We start from the raw sequence: 14,706 nt of genomic DNA, 5'->3' as shown, positions 1-14,706 counted from the left end.
TGGCTGTTGCCTTGCCTTGGGGCAAGTACCTGAGACAACTTGCTTTGGGTTATTTTAGGAGTTTTACTTTAGTTTTACTTGACTCTTGATTAGAAGGTGAATCTTGAGTTGGAAGTGGATCTCCTCACTCCGTGCTCGCCTTGAAGCATGATAAAGTGAGACAGCAAAACTGGTCCCTGGGCAGGAAAACTGCTGGTAGAACAACTTCAGCTGGGGCTGTGATAACTGGTGCAGCTGTGCTTTGTGTAGGGCTGGAGCATCTTCGTTGCTTTTATTAGTGTGCCCCATCCCTCCAGGACTCCTCCCCAGAGTCTTTGGATGTGAACTGCCATCTGAACCTTTCCCTGATCCTGTTGGTACGGACTGAACCAAGTGCCTGCCCACAGAAAGGAGCTAGCATAGGGTCAAGGTCTGAATGAGAAGGTTGTCACAGAAATGCAAGAGTGCAGAGAGGAAACAAACTTCACTACTAATAATTGATGTAAAGTTTATTATAAGGAAAGCAAAGAAACTTTTTTCTCTTACTGGTGTTGTAAGCTCCCTCTGGAAGATAAGAATAACCACTACCATCAGGTATTCATAAAAATTATCTATATGGACAATTTTATCTGAAACCTTAGTGATTTACTTTTACAACAGTAATTTATTTTTTCATATGTAGCTATGAAAGCGTATTTCTTCTCTCCTGTTTCCACAGTCTCTGTTGTTTAATACTTTGTTTTTGTCCTTTGTCAGTGTTTACAAAAAATGGTATGTTAACCTTTACCTTACTCCAGTAGTTTGAGTAAAATGTACTCATTTTTTCCCCTCTTCCGTATGATGCAGGTTTTGCCTGTATTGGTACACAACAATTGGTGGAACTTGCACAATTTCCAGAAGGCTTTTTATTTGTTTCTTGAAAGATGTCTTTCTGCCTCTTTGACTGAAAAGCTGTTAATGTGCATCATTGCCTTGGAAACCCCTTCCTGTGTTTTCCTACAAACTTCGGTCATCTGCTACTTCCTACCCTTTTTCTTTCAATTATTCTGTGTTTTCTTCTTTTTTATTATTATAATTGCTTGTTTGTCTACAATCTGTCTGTTACAGTTGAAAAGTTTTTTCCACAGCTTGTTTTTGAAGTTTTAAACTATTTATAGGGATAGAGGAGGTCCTCACAAGATCTTGATATTTTTCAGCACTTGAAACTGTTTACTATGGGATTTTTGGTGTTTGGGATCTTCCTCATGAAGCTGTTTGGAAGGAACAGGCTTTGTTCCTAAGAGAAGAAAAAAGCTCTGTGTCTCCTCTTTCCTTATCTATTAATGTCAACTTATTTTGTGATTCAAGAAATTAATTGGTATTCAGCCTAAGAGAAATAGATTGCTTTCATGAGATTCTAAAGGATTTTTTTTAATACCTTTTCTGTATGGGTTTTGAAATGGTGCTGTAGGCTAACTTCTTCCTTTGACTGTGTCAGCTCTGAGCCCTGCAAGAGGACTTCGTGGGAGTTTTTCTCAATAAATATTTTGGGAACTCTTTGCAACAAGTGCTCTTTGAGACTAGATGTGTTTTCAAAACTCAGCTGAAGAGATGTCTAAACTTTGTTTTAAAGATTAAAACAAGAGTGAATGTTAAAATGTTTATTTATGCTACAAATGGAAAGATTATTAAATATGGAAGAGAACACAACAGAGGAAAAACTGACGCATGTTTATTATACTGTAGCTAGTGGGGTCATATGCTGCATGTAATCTTGCCTTTCTTTTTGCATATACCTTTCTGTATAGTTAAATCATATGGTTAAATAAGTTCCTCTGGATGGGGACAGGGACTAGTGGCTTTGGGAAACATTGTAAGATAGGTTATTACAGTTACTGATTTGTTAAGAGGCAAAAGGCTGAGCCTTCTGTGAGAGAATATGCATTTCTAATGCACTGATTTTTGCCCATGGGAAACACTGCTTCATCCATGTCTTTAGAAATCTGAAAGGAGTAGTAAACACCTATTTTTCCCTCCATTCCTTCTTTATTGTTCTACGTATGCCATGTCTAACTTATACAACTGTTTTCAGTGAGCAACCAGTGTGATCTTCATGATGTTGTTGCTTACGATGAAAGAAAAGCACCTGTTATTTAAAAGCAAAATATTAAAACCACAGTTTTAAGGAATTTGTATTCTGAAAAAAAAAATATAATTAAGACTCTGAACAGTTTTCATTCTCTGTGTCTATGTATATAAAAAACCTATCAAACATATGCTTACTCTGTGTGTGTATATATATATATACACCTCAGTCAGTATATGTTTGAAAGTTGTTACTGCGTGTAGCTGAAGTGACTGACCTGAAAACTGTAGCAGAAAAAGATAAATCAAGAGAAGTGTGTAGGATTAATTCCTTTGCAGTTAAGTCCAATTTAAAACAAAAAAGGCTAAGGTTCTTATTTACTGTAATATTTTTGTTGCCGAAGGAATTGAGTATAATCTCGATGTGCTGTCTTGACTCAGTAACTGCTTGGTAACTAAGTTCTTGTTGGTCCTATTGGAAGAGTGACTGTGATTTTTCATGTATTTGTGGAAAGTTTTAACTCAGATGCTACTTGCTCCTGGGTATTTCTTAATGCATAAGGAAACAGTTTTATACACCTCCTGAACTGTGCTCTCTTGGAACAGTAGACCCTGACTCACAGATCTTTGTGTCATGTCAGACTGGATGCGCTCAACAAGTTTTTTGTGTGTGCGCTGTTGCAAACTTAATGTGGAACTCCTGTGGGGAGAATGGTAATTTTGCATCACTATACTGATGGGTGCTTTGTCCAGATGAAAATCTTTCATAATAAGAGGGAGAAAGATAACTTTAAATGAGCCTTCTCCACCTTGAGTAGTTTAGAGGACTTGATGAAGAATCAATTTACGTAAGTAGGACCCTGTCATGGGCATGCAGAGCTTCTGGCATACCAGCCATTCTGTGATGGTGAAGTAGCAATGAGGAAAATACCCATAGCCATCTAGATTTATATTCTAGATTTATATTACAGAAGCTGCATTTGATATTGTCTAGAGCTATTCTAAAATGAAACTTCTAATGGGTTGGCCTGCTTCTAATTCTAACGAAAGCCCAGCAGACTTAGAATGCAGAATTAAGCAATGAAATCAAAATAAAATGTCTGGAAATAAGAAGGAAAAATGGCATGCATATTTGTTTAGGAATTTTTTTAAAATAAAAAAAGGAAAAGCAGCATTTGAACAGGTGGTTTACCAACAGGCAGTTGAGTGAAACCCCTCTATCAAATTTTATTTCTCCTTCAGGAAAGGTGGCAAAATCTTTTGGAAATACTTGCAGCAATGGAAAAAGCGTGGCTTTATCCTACTTCTCTACTCATTGTGATCCCTCTTTCTGCATCGAAGAGTGACAGACGGTACCAATAGTTCGAATACATCCTTCAGCACTGTCTGTCGTGCAGATCCTGAAGGTGTGGGCTCTCCTAAACACCGCTGTTCAGGACTTTTATTTCAGCGTGCCTAATGTTTTCAGGTTCAAAAAGTATTAGTCTTTTAAAAGAAGAGATTAGTCTGGCCAAGCCCCGGCTGGTTAAAATACGCCGTTTGTGTCGATGGTGGCACATTCTGATTTGGAGAACATGCTCTCGTTCGGGGCTGGTGGCCAATACTGTGCTGCTTGTGCTTTCTTTTCAGTTGCATAACAGCTTCTTGCCCAGCAGAAAAATAAATGCTGGAAGTAGTGTTCCTTTTGTCTTTTTTAACTATGATTGCAGTCATATTGGCATCACAAGATTTAGCTTTTGATATTTGTGGAAAATATGAATATAACGATTGTGTTCTTCAGTGCTGCTACTGGTAAAAATGACAGCATTGAGTCATAGGAGTTCACTCTGATATTTTGTGTGAAAAATGTTTGTGTTCAGTGTATGGCCTAAGTTCTCTTTCCAAGTATTCAAACAATGGTGAAATTGAAACTAGTTTGCATCACACTTAAATGAACTTATAGTTTTAGTTTCAATGCAACATTGGTAGCATCCGATTTAAAATATCTCAAATGTTGCACAAATCTAAAGTTAGCCCCGTAACATTTTTCTTGAGTGGGTAGTAACTGTGTTTTACAACTGCAAAAATTGGATCATTTTATCATTTGCTTCCCACTAGGACTCTCCCCAGGTTTGGAATCAACCTTTGGCCTTCTGGCCTCAACCTTCATCACTGATCTGTACAGGAGTGAGGCTTTGTGTCAGGCAAAGGCTGCCATCAGCTGAGCTTAATTTTCTTGGTGTATGATGTGCCAAAATTCCTGAGCTCTGAAATACCTTATGTGTTTTAATCAGAGATCATAATTGTTGTTATTGTCATTAAACTTCTGGGTCTCTGGTTGCTACCCATAGAACCGGGTGCTGGCTGCTTTGGTGAGCTAGCATCAGAGCTGCGTCTCTGTTCTCTGTGGTGGAATGCATGTGTGTGCGCGCCTGTGCGTTTCATGTCCAGAATTGCCTCCATGGTCACGCAAGGAAACAATTTGTGTGGCACGTGTTACTTGAAACACCTTGGTGCTTTCTCCTTTGCCTGCTTCCTCCCTTCCGTTGGTCAGAGATTTGTTCGAAAAGCTGGTTTCGAGGTGGCCGGGAGGTGGGATTCCCTGGGCTTGTATCTCTTCACTTTTTTGTATTTTCTGTGGATGTGTTTTCCTTTATAAATTGCAAGAAGCCTCAATTGGCAGTGCTTTGTTATGAATCAGACAGCTGGAGTAAGGGAATTCCTCAGGGTGAACAGTTCATGGGTACGAAAGCACTCGCATCAGTACAGCTTGTTCGGCTACATATCCAAAATAAACAATAACATAGAGGTGCTGCTACTACCAAAGCTGCTTCTGGTGGGAAAGAGAAAGCAAATAATTCAGATTTGTATTTGCTAAACAACTCAAAGTTGGGTGGTACCTAATACAAAAAGAACAATATTTTTACCTGGGAAAAATGACATCCTTATGGTGTTTTCAAAGTGATGCATAATGTAAGTAAAACACTTCCTAAGTGCTACTGCTCAAATTGTGCATTTTCTGGAAGTTACTGAGCTTTTAGAAGCCTCCCTTGATGCCCAGCTGTGCTGTGAGAAGGGTGTGAGTGTGTTGGAACCGATTCTCACCAATGGAGGCTTGAAAGAAGTTGGAAAACAAGTTTTCTTGAGTTAAATTGTAACTATAGTCCGAGGTGGCTGTCACTGGCTGGGCTTTGCCTGCCAGGATTTTACTACAAAACCAGCGACGCAGCAATTGCGCTTCCCGGGGCTGTTAAAAGGGGCTGTTTATTTTGCTGGAGAATTAAGGGTGTAGTTTGGCAATTTCTTTTCAGCTCCACTGTAGCGATCTTGCCTAACTAGTTACTCTGCTACACTCCCCATCCCCCCTTACTCTGTCATGAGGAAATATCAATTTATAGTTAATTATTAATGGGGATCAGGCCTGGAACAGCCTATGCTTCTCGAGGTTGCTACAGTCTGCCAGATTGGTCATGTTGATGAATTTGCCTAGAACCGTTTGAGAAGGCTGGAGATGTAATTTTGAGAATCTAGTAAAGAGCATTGGTACAGTTAGGTGAACGTTAGCAAGACGTTAGCAAGACGTTACCAGAGGTGCTGCCTTTTGCTGAGCAACGTGTATGTGGTTCTCTACTAAGTTTCTGTAGAGAGAAGCTTGATGGGGACAGGGGGCAAACCGTGAAGTGCCTCCTGTTTATTTTCATTACTTTGTGAAAACATATTTATTTAAATGAATAAACAATGAATTTATTTTAAATGTATTTACTTCATTATTTTGTACTTTCTTCAGAAGCACAGAATTCACAGTCTTAACTGCTCAAAATTCACACATTTTGTGTAATTTAATGTTTAATAAGCCAAACGTAGACTTCCCAATTCTCTCTGCTTCAGACTTAGGCTCCCTTTGAAGGAAATGAGTCTTTTTGGCTCTATCTAGAGGTAATAATAATTGGTAGGTGTCTCAAGGCAGACTTTCTTTTCCGTGTCCCCTGCGGTATTCACTAGCAGCATCTGGCATGTGAGGTGGGATGCAGCAACCTCAGTCTTGGAGCAAAGCAAGCCGAAGAACTCCGGAGCCAATTTCAGCTTGTGCATGCTGCTGCCTGGGAGTGATCACTGCGCTGGAGTGAAGATGATGGGCATCCGTCACTTGAGGAAGGAGAAGAGGGCTTTAAAAATGTGCATAGGGGGAACAGACAGACTTCTCTGCGACTAAAACTGAAAATCAAGTCTGAAGCTACTCAAGTAGCCAGAGGCTGCCTGTGGTACGTCACCTGGGGATTGCGCTTTTCAGTCCATCTTCTGATGGTTTTGTTTACTCTGCTTTGGTTTGCATCCTGGAGTGGTCTTGTAGTGCACATATTTGGATTTTATTTTAAATTAAATTTCACTGGAAGATGTGCGCCAGCTGCTCATGAGTGTTCAGTCTCGAGTAACCTCCCTGAGCACAGAATGAGGTTTTTCTTTCCTTTAGCACTGGCTGCTTTGCTCTACACATCCCACTCTTTATTGCGCTGCTGGACTTATTAACGTAGATATAGTCTGACAAGCTTCAGTTTGTACGAGGAAGCAGGAATAGTCTTGATGAGAAGTGTGTGTGAAGACGTATAGCTCAGTGAAATTGTTTGTGACAAGGGGAGGGAAAGAAAGATCCACTCTGTGGTAGGTGAAAATGTGCAGTATATTATTTTCTTTTATGAGAAGACCTGCTTTAAAAAAACAAAACAAAAAAACCAAACCAACAAAAATCCCCAAACCAACAAAACCCTCCTGCAACACAGTAACTCTTCAGTATTTCCAGTGGATTCCATAGGATTGTCTTGTAACCTGAATCCCCAAAATAGGAAAAAACCCAACAAACTCTAAAACCCCAGAAACAAAAACAAACCCTAGGAAAAAAAAACCCCAAACACCTAAACCAAACCACCACTGCCCTTAACCACAAAAAACCCAAACCAACAAAAAAGCCCCCACAACAAGGCAGTGCTGTTATAGCAGAGGGCGTTGTGGTATTTTCCCTTTTTCTTCAAGGTTTGTTGTGCAGCTCTGCTGTCTGGCTGTGGGGCTGGGTTTTCCTCTGGGTGGGAGGAAATCTATTCTATTAATAACCTTAGCTTCTCAGAGCAAAGACCTCCAGCAGCTGGGTGTGTTGGATAGTTACATGCCATTCTGGTGTATTTCATTGTCTATATGTTAATGTATAGTAAAGAGTGCGCTTCTGTCTGAAGTGTCTTCTGAGCACTGTGTATGAGTACATGGCAGAGGCCTTTAAGCTGTCTCAGGTGTAGGACGCCGCAGGATTTCAATGTGCCTGTTTCAGGGGAACATCTTATTCGTTGGTTATATGAAGATACTGTAGCTGCTCCAAATGAGATTGTATCTTGAAATACATGTTTAAAAAAAGACAAAGAAAATAATGGGGGTAAAGGAGAAGTGTTCAGGGGAAAGTAAGAAATTACAAGAACTCTAAGACCATTTTTACTTTTCTGGAGTAAAATTTGACTGGTTTAGTTCAGTCTGTCGTGATTGCATCAAAGGTTGTTCTCCTGGGGTATGTTATCATTTTATTTAGTAGTTAATTTTTTTTTTCCTTCTTGGAATTGCTAAAAATGTTCTCATAATAACTCAATAAACACTTCTTATCTGAGAACAGAGCTGTTACTGTGATCAGAGTTCAAGGTCATGGAGTTAAGCCTGTAAGAAACACACAAACCCCAAAAGATGATAGCCCAGTGTTTCTCATCCAACTGAAATTAAAAATGGGACTATGTGTTTCCAGTCTTTCTGGACTGGTTTGAATAGCATGAGCTATAGAAAATGTATATGTTTTTGAATGCCAGTGGTCCCAACAGGCTCAGGTAAGGATTCGAGTGGTCCTCGGGCCGTACCTGGCAAATCTGGTGTTTGAGCAGAACTGGAGGAAGGGTACGTTGCTGGCAGAAAGTTTGGCTTGGTCTGAGCTGTGCAGGTGGCACCAGAAGCTCCAAGTAGGCTTGGATGTATGTGTGCATGCTTGGGGGCAGTCAGGAAGGGTTAATTTTGGAGTTTTAAGTAATGTGATCAGGATAAATGATCAATTTAAATATTATAAAAAAGAGGGTAAGTCCCATAGTCAATATGCTTATGCTGTGCACCAGGCACTTTGCAGTGGGTTATGTTATTTAGGAGAGCATTCAAGAACTTGGAGAATTTTTGCCTCTGTTTTGAGAGTTAGTCTTAAACCCTTGGTGTGGAGCAGGAGGCCAGTGGCAGTCCCATAAAGTTTGGTGGTGAGATGGCCTGGCTGTTGGCTATCTCCAGCTTTCTACATCGTCTGGCTCTGGGCAAACAGCTTTGGAAAGGAAAGGGCTTTGAAGTTTTCTACTTCTGGGGCAAAAACCATTATAGGATGCTAAACTGAGGTGGTGGTATGATTATTTTAATTGCTCTTAAGATATTTAAATGTTCATTTGCATAAATCAAATCACAGCTTCAGAATAATTATGCTGTGTGTTTGGTTAGTTTTCGTTTGATCAGAGTCACTGCAATGTCTGGCTCAGGTTTTATGTGACTCATCTGAAATTTAAATACCTATTGCCAGAATCTTCACGTGCTTTGTATGAAAAAGTGATGTAATTGAAGTGTTATTGGTATTGAATTTGTCTTGGAGAGCTGATTGGACTGATACAAGCCATAGCTTCCATGAAACTTTGTAGTCATTTACACTGCAGTCCATCCAGTGCCTTTTTCTTGGTGTTTATCGTTATATGACATAAAAGTTTAAGGCTGGTGTTTGACAGGTCTGGAAGGGGACACAGCAGGGTCAGTGCAGAGAGCTGGAAGGTACAGCATCTGAGAGAGGCAAGATCTGTGCAATTTCAAGTGGAATTGAGATTCCTCATCCTACGTGTGGGCCAGGTACCACTGCCATTGTCCTCCTCCCTCCGATGCTCTGCTTTGTGCCTGGGAAAGGGATGTACAGCATGGAGCAAGACCCTGGATGGGCTTGTGGCCCTGCTCGCTGCAGAGCTAGTGTCCTCAGTCCAGGGCAAAATCGGGGAGGCACCGGCACTAATCGTGTGCCATCACACGGGCTGTGCAGAACGGAGATGCTGTGCTCGGGGGCTTCCCAGACTGGCACACTGCCTCCTCTTGTGCAAAACTGTTTGTTGTTACTGATTTCTGAGGTGTGAGTGTTGTTTCTGAGAGACTGCACAGGTGTAGCCTTTCAAAAAGTGGTGGTCTCAAGGAAGGTGGAGTCAGGTTGAAATTTTGATCTCAGCCTTACTGGGAATTCAAAAGTTAAAATTATCCACAATCTTTTATTCTGACTTTCACTTCTCTCTTAGTAGGGAAGTAATTGTGTTGGCAGAAAAAAATATATTAAAAATATATGAAAAAATATATACAGAATGTAGAAAATAGATGTAGAAAAACATATTCTTTTTCTTCCTTTTGCATTCACTTGAAAATAAATTTCCTGTGAGAAATCTGTCCTTGTAAGTTCTCTACCTGCAATTACGAGCCCAGTTTTCAGAAATTATCTTGATCAGGGACATGTTTTGTAGGTCTGTAGAACATTATGCTTAGTTAATTTAACAGATTGCTTTAGAGTGCAGGTTTTTATGGCCACGTCATTGAGATAACACTGAAGTTGGGATATCTGAAAGTATGAGGCTGATAGTTTCCAAATCTGAATTGAAGAGGGAGGAAAGATTCGTGCCTCTACCCCTACAACTGTGTCACTGATACGCAAATTTCTGCAATGGGACAGTATATAATTTAGGGAAAGCACCTGCCTTTCGTGAATGGGTTAGATTACTGTACATCTGAATGTACCCGGAAAGTTGTAATTGTTTGTGTGAACGTACACATGCCCCTAAGGTATTTTGGGCCCCATCACATGGCTCAATCACTTTTACTTTCATCACGGTGAAATTCTTCAAGCTTTGACAGTTGTGTCATTTGTCTGTCTGCTCTTAGAAGCCTGATGGTGCTTACCAGGAGTAGGTCAGATACTTTGTGTAACAGGTAGCATTGACTCACAATTAAAAGCTTTTAAGTTATTTTACATCGTTATTGATAAATATTTGAATCGGTTATTTAACTTATGTTACTGAACACTGCGGTGCTTTTGTATGTAGAAATGCTGTGGGTTTTTAAATGAAAGCTGAGTTTTTAATAGCACAAAGGTAGTTCCCCCACTTAAAGAATGATGAGTAGTGGTCTGCTGCAGACAATCTCAGTCCTGCCCTGTGCAGCCAGCAAAAGCACTTACTGCTGTAACCTGCTGCCGCCACAGTCCTTGTGTGCTGAAGTGTGTGCACTAGTAAGGCATGAGGACCTTGCTGTTGGCCATCAGAAACTAAATACAGAATAAATTTAGGCTAGCCTGTTTGGAAAATATACTGGTGTCCTGATTTTTTTTTTTTTTTTTTTTTTTTTTTTTTTTTTTTACACAAGAGGAAGCTGCTGCAAAGTTTGGAAATGTGAATGTGGGATTCTGACTTGCTTTTTCTTTTTCTCTCCCTCCATAGGTATGGCCTCACAAGTCTTGGTCTATCCACCATATGTTTATCAAACCCAGTCAAGTGCCTTTTGTAGTGTGAAGAAACTCAAACTAGAACCAAGCAGTTGCGTGTACCACGAAAGAACCTACCCGCAAATCTATGTGAACGGTAAAAACTTTGGAATTTCTCCCCACAGGGTTAGTACTTTCTTTCAGACTAAAAACCCATTTGACAGACCTCGAGGACAGAACTTTTTGTTGCAGTCAAATGCTGTTGCTTTAAAAAATATTGCAGGTGCTACAAAAGCGTTAGCAGCGCGGGCGCAGCAAGCTCAGTTAGAGGCACCTCGGACTGGGACGCAAGGAAGCCGATCAGATATCCTGGAAGGACCCCAGCGATGTGGATTGAAGCGTAAGAGCGAAGAGCTGGATAATCAAAACGGCACGATGCAGATTGTTGATGAGCTGTCCATCCTGCCTGCAATGTTGCAAACCAACGTAGGAAACCCAGTGACAGTTGTGACAACGGCTGCAACTTCAAAACAAAGTGGTACAAGCGGAGATGGAGATTACCAGTTAGTACAGCATGAGGTATTGTGCTCTGTGAAAAACACTTATGAGGTTCTTGATTTCCTTGGGCGAGGGACCTTTGGACAAGTAGTGAAGTGCTGGAAGAGGGGGACAAATGAGATTGTGGCAATCAAAATCTTGAAGAATCATCCTTCGTATGCACGCCAAGGACAAATAGAAGTGAGCATATTAGCAAGACTAAGTACTGAAAATGCTGATGAATTTAACTTTGTGAGAGCCTATGAATGCTTTCAGCATCGCAACCATACTTGTCTGGTTTTTGAGATGTTGGAACAGAATTTATATGACTTCCTGAAACAAAACAAATTCAGCCCTCTGCAACTGAAAGTAATACGGCCTATTCTGCAACAGGTGGCCACTGCACTGAAAAAACTAAAAAGTCTGGGTTTAATCCATGCTGACCTCAAACCAGAGAACATTATGTTGGTGGATCCTGTTCGGCAGCCTTACCGGGTTAAAGTAATAGACTTTGGATCTGCCAGCCATGTGTCAAAGACTATTTGTTCAACCTATTTACAATCTCGGTATTACAGGTAGGTGTCTTTTCCTTTGTTTTTAACTTTCAATGAAACAAAGTTTTAGCATCTATTACAGTTAATGGCTTAAATAATTAACACTTCCAGATAGCTAGTAAGAATAATTTGGAAAACGTAAGGACCATCTAAGAGTGTAGGCCATACTAAGATTAAGTGGTTGGTTACCATTTTAAATGTGAATACTTGCTTTGAATGTTTTTATAGTGCTATTCTTTTCTAGAAGTATGTTTTGTGTTGGACTCTGAAGTCATCACTTGCTGTTATTTTGAGATCTCTGATGAGAGTTTCTAAAAGGAAAATAGAAAAAAAAATTAGCTATCACGTGCTTGATTAGGATGCCTTTCCTGCCTTCCTGACGTGATGGGTTTTTTTCTGTAAGCAGCTGGGCAGTGTACTAGAAATGCCATACTTTTATATCCTGTTGCCAAAGATTATGTAAATGCCTCTGTTTTTCTCCAGCATTTGTAAATATTTTGCCTAGTTCTTATAAACTCTGTTCAGATTGAGTGCCTTCAGCAGCTGTGGACTTCAGCGAACTTCTGGAGTTAGTGACTGTTAGGATACTTAAACATTTAAGGTGATACCAGGCGGGCATTCAGAGTTATTTTGGTACGTGGTTCATTGTACATTGACCTCAAAGTGGATGTATATTTTTGATTTTTTTTTTTGTTGTTGTTGCTGTTTTTAATCTTTTCTTCATATAGTTATCCAATCTGTGTGACATTTAAAAGCTATTAATATTTAGCATCTGTGGTCCTTTTGTTTTCTTTATAAGCTGAACTTGTCTTGATTGAAGACCTTTTTCAGTTCTGCTTTGCATCATTGGCAATAGTGTGTCCTGTGTATTGGCTGTCTGCCAAGTCAGTAAAAAGTTTGTAAACTAGGACAATGAGTAATTTGAAAAAAATCTTAAATATTGATGCTGGAAGTGAAAACTTGTGCAGTGTAATTCTAGGCTTGATGAAATTAGTGATCGGAGTTCATGCCAGAATAATTTCAACTATTTTTTTGATTGTAGCTTGTAAACAAGAACACTTCATGTACAGTACTTGTATAAATTATTCTAATTCATCACCTGCATTTCTCTATTACTTAATTACAAACCGCAACTAAGGGTTTAAAAACTACACAAAGTACATCAACAGAAAACTAAACTGGGAACCCATATGCATTGATGCATCTCCACATTATATAAAAACGTGCATGAGAGGAAATAAGAAATTAAGTCACATGAGAGTTCATTTTGGTGCGATAGCTGTACACCACTCAAGATACAGTGTTTTTGGGCCCCTCAGTACAAAAAAGGGCAAGTCTTGAAAAGGCGGCATTAATTCTGCAAGGTTCTAGACAAGTGCAAATGTCTTAATATCAGCTGTTCTGTACAAATTCGTAATTCAGCAGGTACTCAAGATGTGTGGTCTGAGAATACTTCCTTATATATTTTGGCTTTTTATTTATTGAAGCAATTGCAGATTATTGTGAGCTATTGCCGTTTCTCCCTCTTTCCTCCCCAAGAACTGACAAAGGGAGAGGTTGTAGACAGCCGGACTGGGTGGTCCTGTTGTACTTCGTTCTCCACTAACTAGTTCCAAATTGTTTTTTTCTGTTTCAGATGGCTTATTAGACATAGTGGTGTTGTGCTTATTCAGTTGCCTATGTACAAATTTTAGCTGTAGTTTTCTTTTACTTGATGTTCCTTTGCACCTACACTTTCTGTAGAATTTTGACATGCTTACTAGGTTGAGCAGGTCTTTATGCTGGCAAGATCAGTGTGCAACTCCTTGGCACGTTGTGTGCATTTTGGATACTTGTATTGCATTACATGCACTGAAGTGTGAGTAAGTGGGGTTTGTTGTGCGTGCGTATTCAAAAATATTCCTTCTCCCCCAAGAATAAGATTCATGGTTGTATGTACTTGTCTTAATGATGGTGAATGATATTCATATAGGCTCATATAACATGTGCACCTAAAATTCCCTAGTTACTAAGTTGCACTTAAGTGCTTTGTAAATATTCAGGTTGTTCAGTAGAAGATGATACTCTTCTATCTTGTATAGCTTTATAATCCTTCTACAAAGTAGCATTTATGTCAGTATTTGTTTGAAAGTAAAATGGACATACAAAAAGAAAAAAGGTTAGGGTTTATCTACTTGAATTTTTTGGGTGTAATATTCAAGCTAAATATTGGTTGAGATAAATTTGAAACTGACTTATTTTTTTTTTGGGGGGGGGGGGGAAGATGCTATGCTCCAAAATTATTTTCAGCAAAAAGTTTACTTCAGCATGCTAAAAAGCTTTTCAGGATTTCATCGTGGATGCATAGCTCTCTACTAGTTGTGTGATTCAAATTGCCTTTGTGTAGCTTGACATACAGTTTCTCAAACTTTCTTTTTATTGCTTTGGAAGCGCCTGGCTAGGGTAAATAATATCAGAAAAATAGGGATTTGATCCAAAAGGTCTCAAAATAGATGATACCAGGGGAATTTGAAGAGAAAAGCCTTAAAGAGGAATGAAAAGGGCCTTCAGAGAACATGTTGTATTGAGATGGAATTTGTTTTGGAAGAGATTGTGCTTCTTGTCAAATAAGGAATCAAATAAGGAACTAATTCATAAAATACAACTCTACTTAAATGTTTTTTGTACTAGAAAAGGGTGGGAGTGATAATGCAGGTTTGACTTGTTTGTCTATGACATGTTGAAACAAACCCTTTAAAAAAGTCAAGCAGCATTCAGGGCTTTTTTTATTCTGTCCTTCAGCTCAGTGGTGCTATGTGCTTGTTTAGGTTATTTAGCAAGAAAACATATGTTTAAAAAGATTTTTATTTAAAGCTTCAAGCTAAATTAATCCAATTAAAGTTCAAATTGGAAATGTGTTTTTTTTTTTTAAATGCTTGTTCCTACAGCACCTCTTTTATTAGCATGATCCCATCTGTATTCTTGTGTACAGTCTTTGAAAATCGTTTGTGCTAAGATGTATATGTATTGTCATGAGCTTTATCTGTAACTCTTACCAGTGGGGATCCTTGCATGGTCAGAGATGACAGTGCATGAGGATTACGCTTCACCAAGCGA

At 39.3% G+C, this 14,706-nt stretch overlaps 1 protein-coding gene across 4 annotated transcripts in view; it reads left to right on the top strand.

The window, feature by feature from the left end:
* The window catches only part of HIPK3 (homeodomain interacting protein kinase 3), a 111,935-nt gene that overhangs the window by 42,539 nt on the left and 54,690 nt on the right, over nucleotides 1–14,706 (top strand). For 2 of the 4 annotated variants that reach the window (XM_075755255.1, XM_075755254.1), the window contains exon 2: nucleotides 10,536–11,631. In XM_075755255.1, the coding sequence (XP_075611370.1) occupies nucleotides 10,538–11,631 (1,094 nt within the window). In that variant the 5' untranslated portion in view covers nucleotides 10,536–10,537. The remainder of the gene's footprint in view (nucleotides 1–10,535; nucleotides 11,632–14,706) is intronic. The other 2 variants (XM_075755258.1, XM_075755257.1) reach the window with 2 other exon arrangements.

Source organism: Balearica regulorum, chromosome 5 (genome assembly GCF_011004875.1).
Source record: "Balearica regulorum gibbericeps isolate bBalReg1 chromosome 5, bBalReg1.pri, whole genome shotgun sequence".
Taxonomy (NCBI): Eukaryota; Metazoa; Chordata; class Aves; order Gruiformes; family Gruidae; genus Balearica; species Balearica regulorum.
Note: the sequence above shows the minus strand (reverse complement) of the source record. Positions and strands in the feature narration are given on the sequence as shown.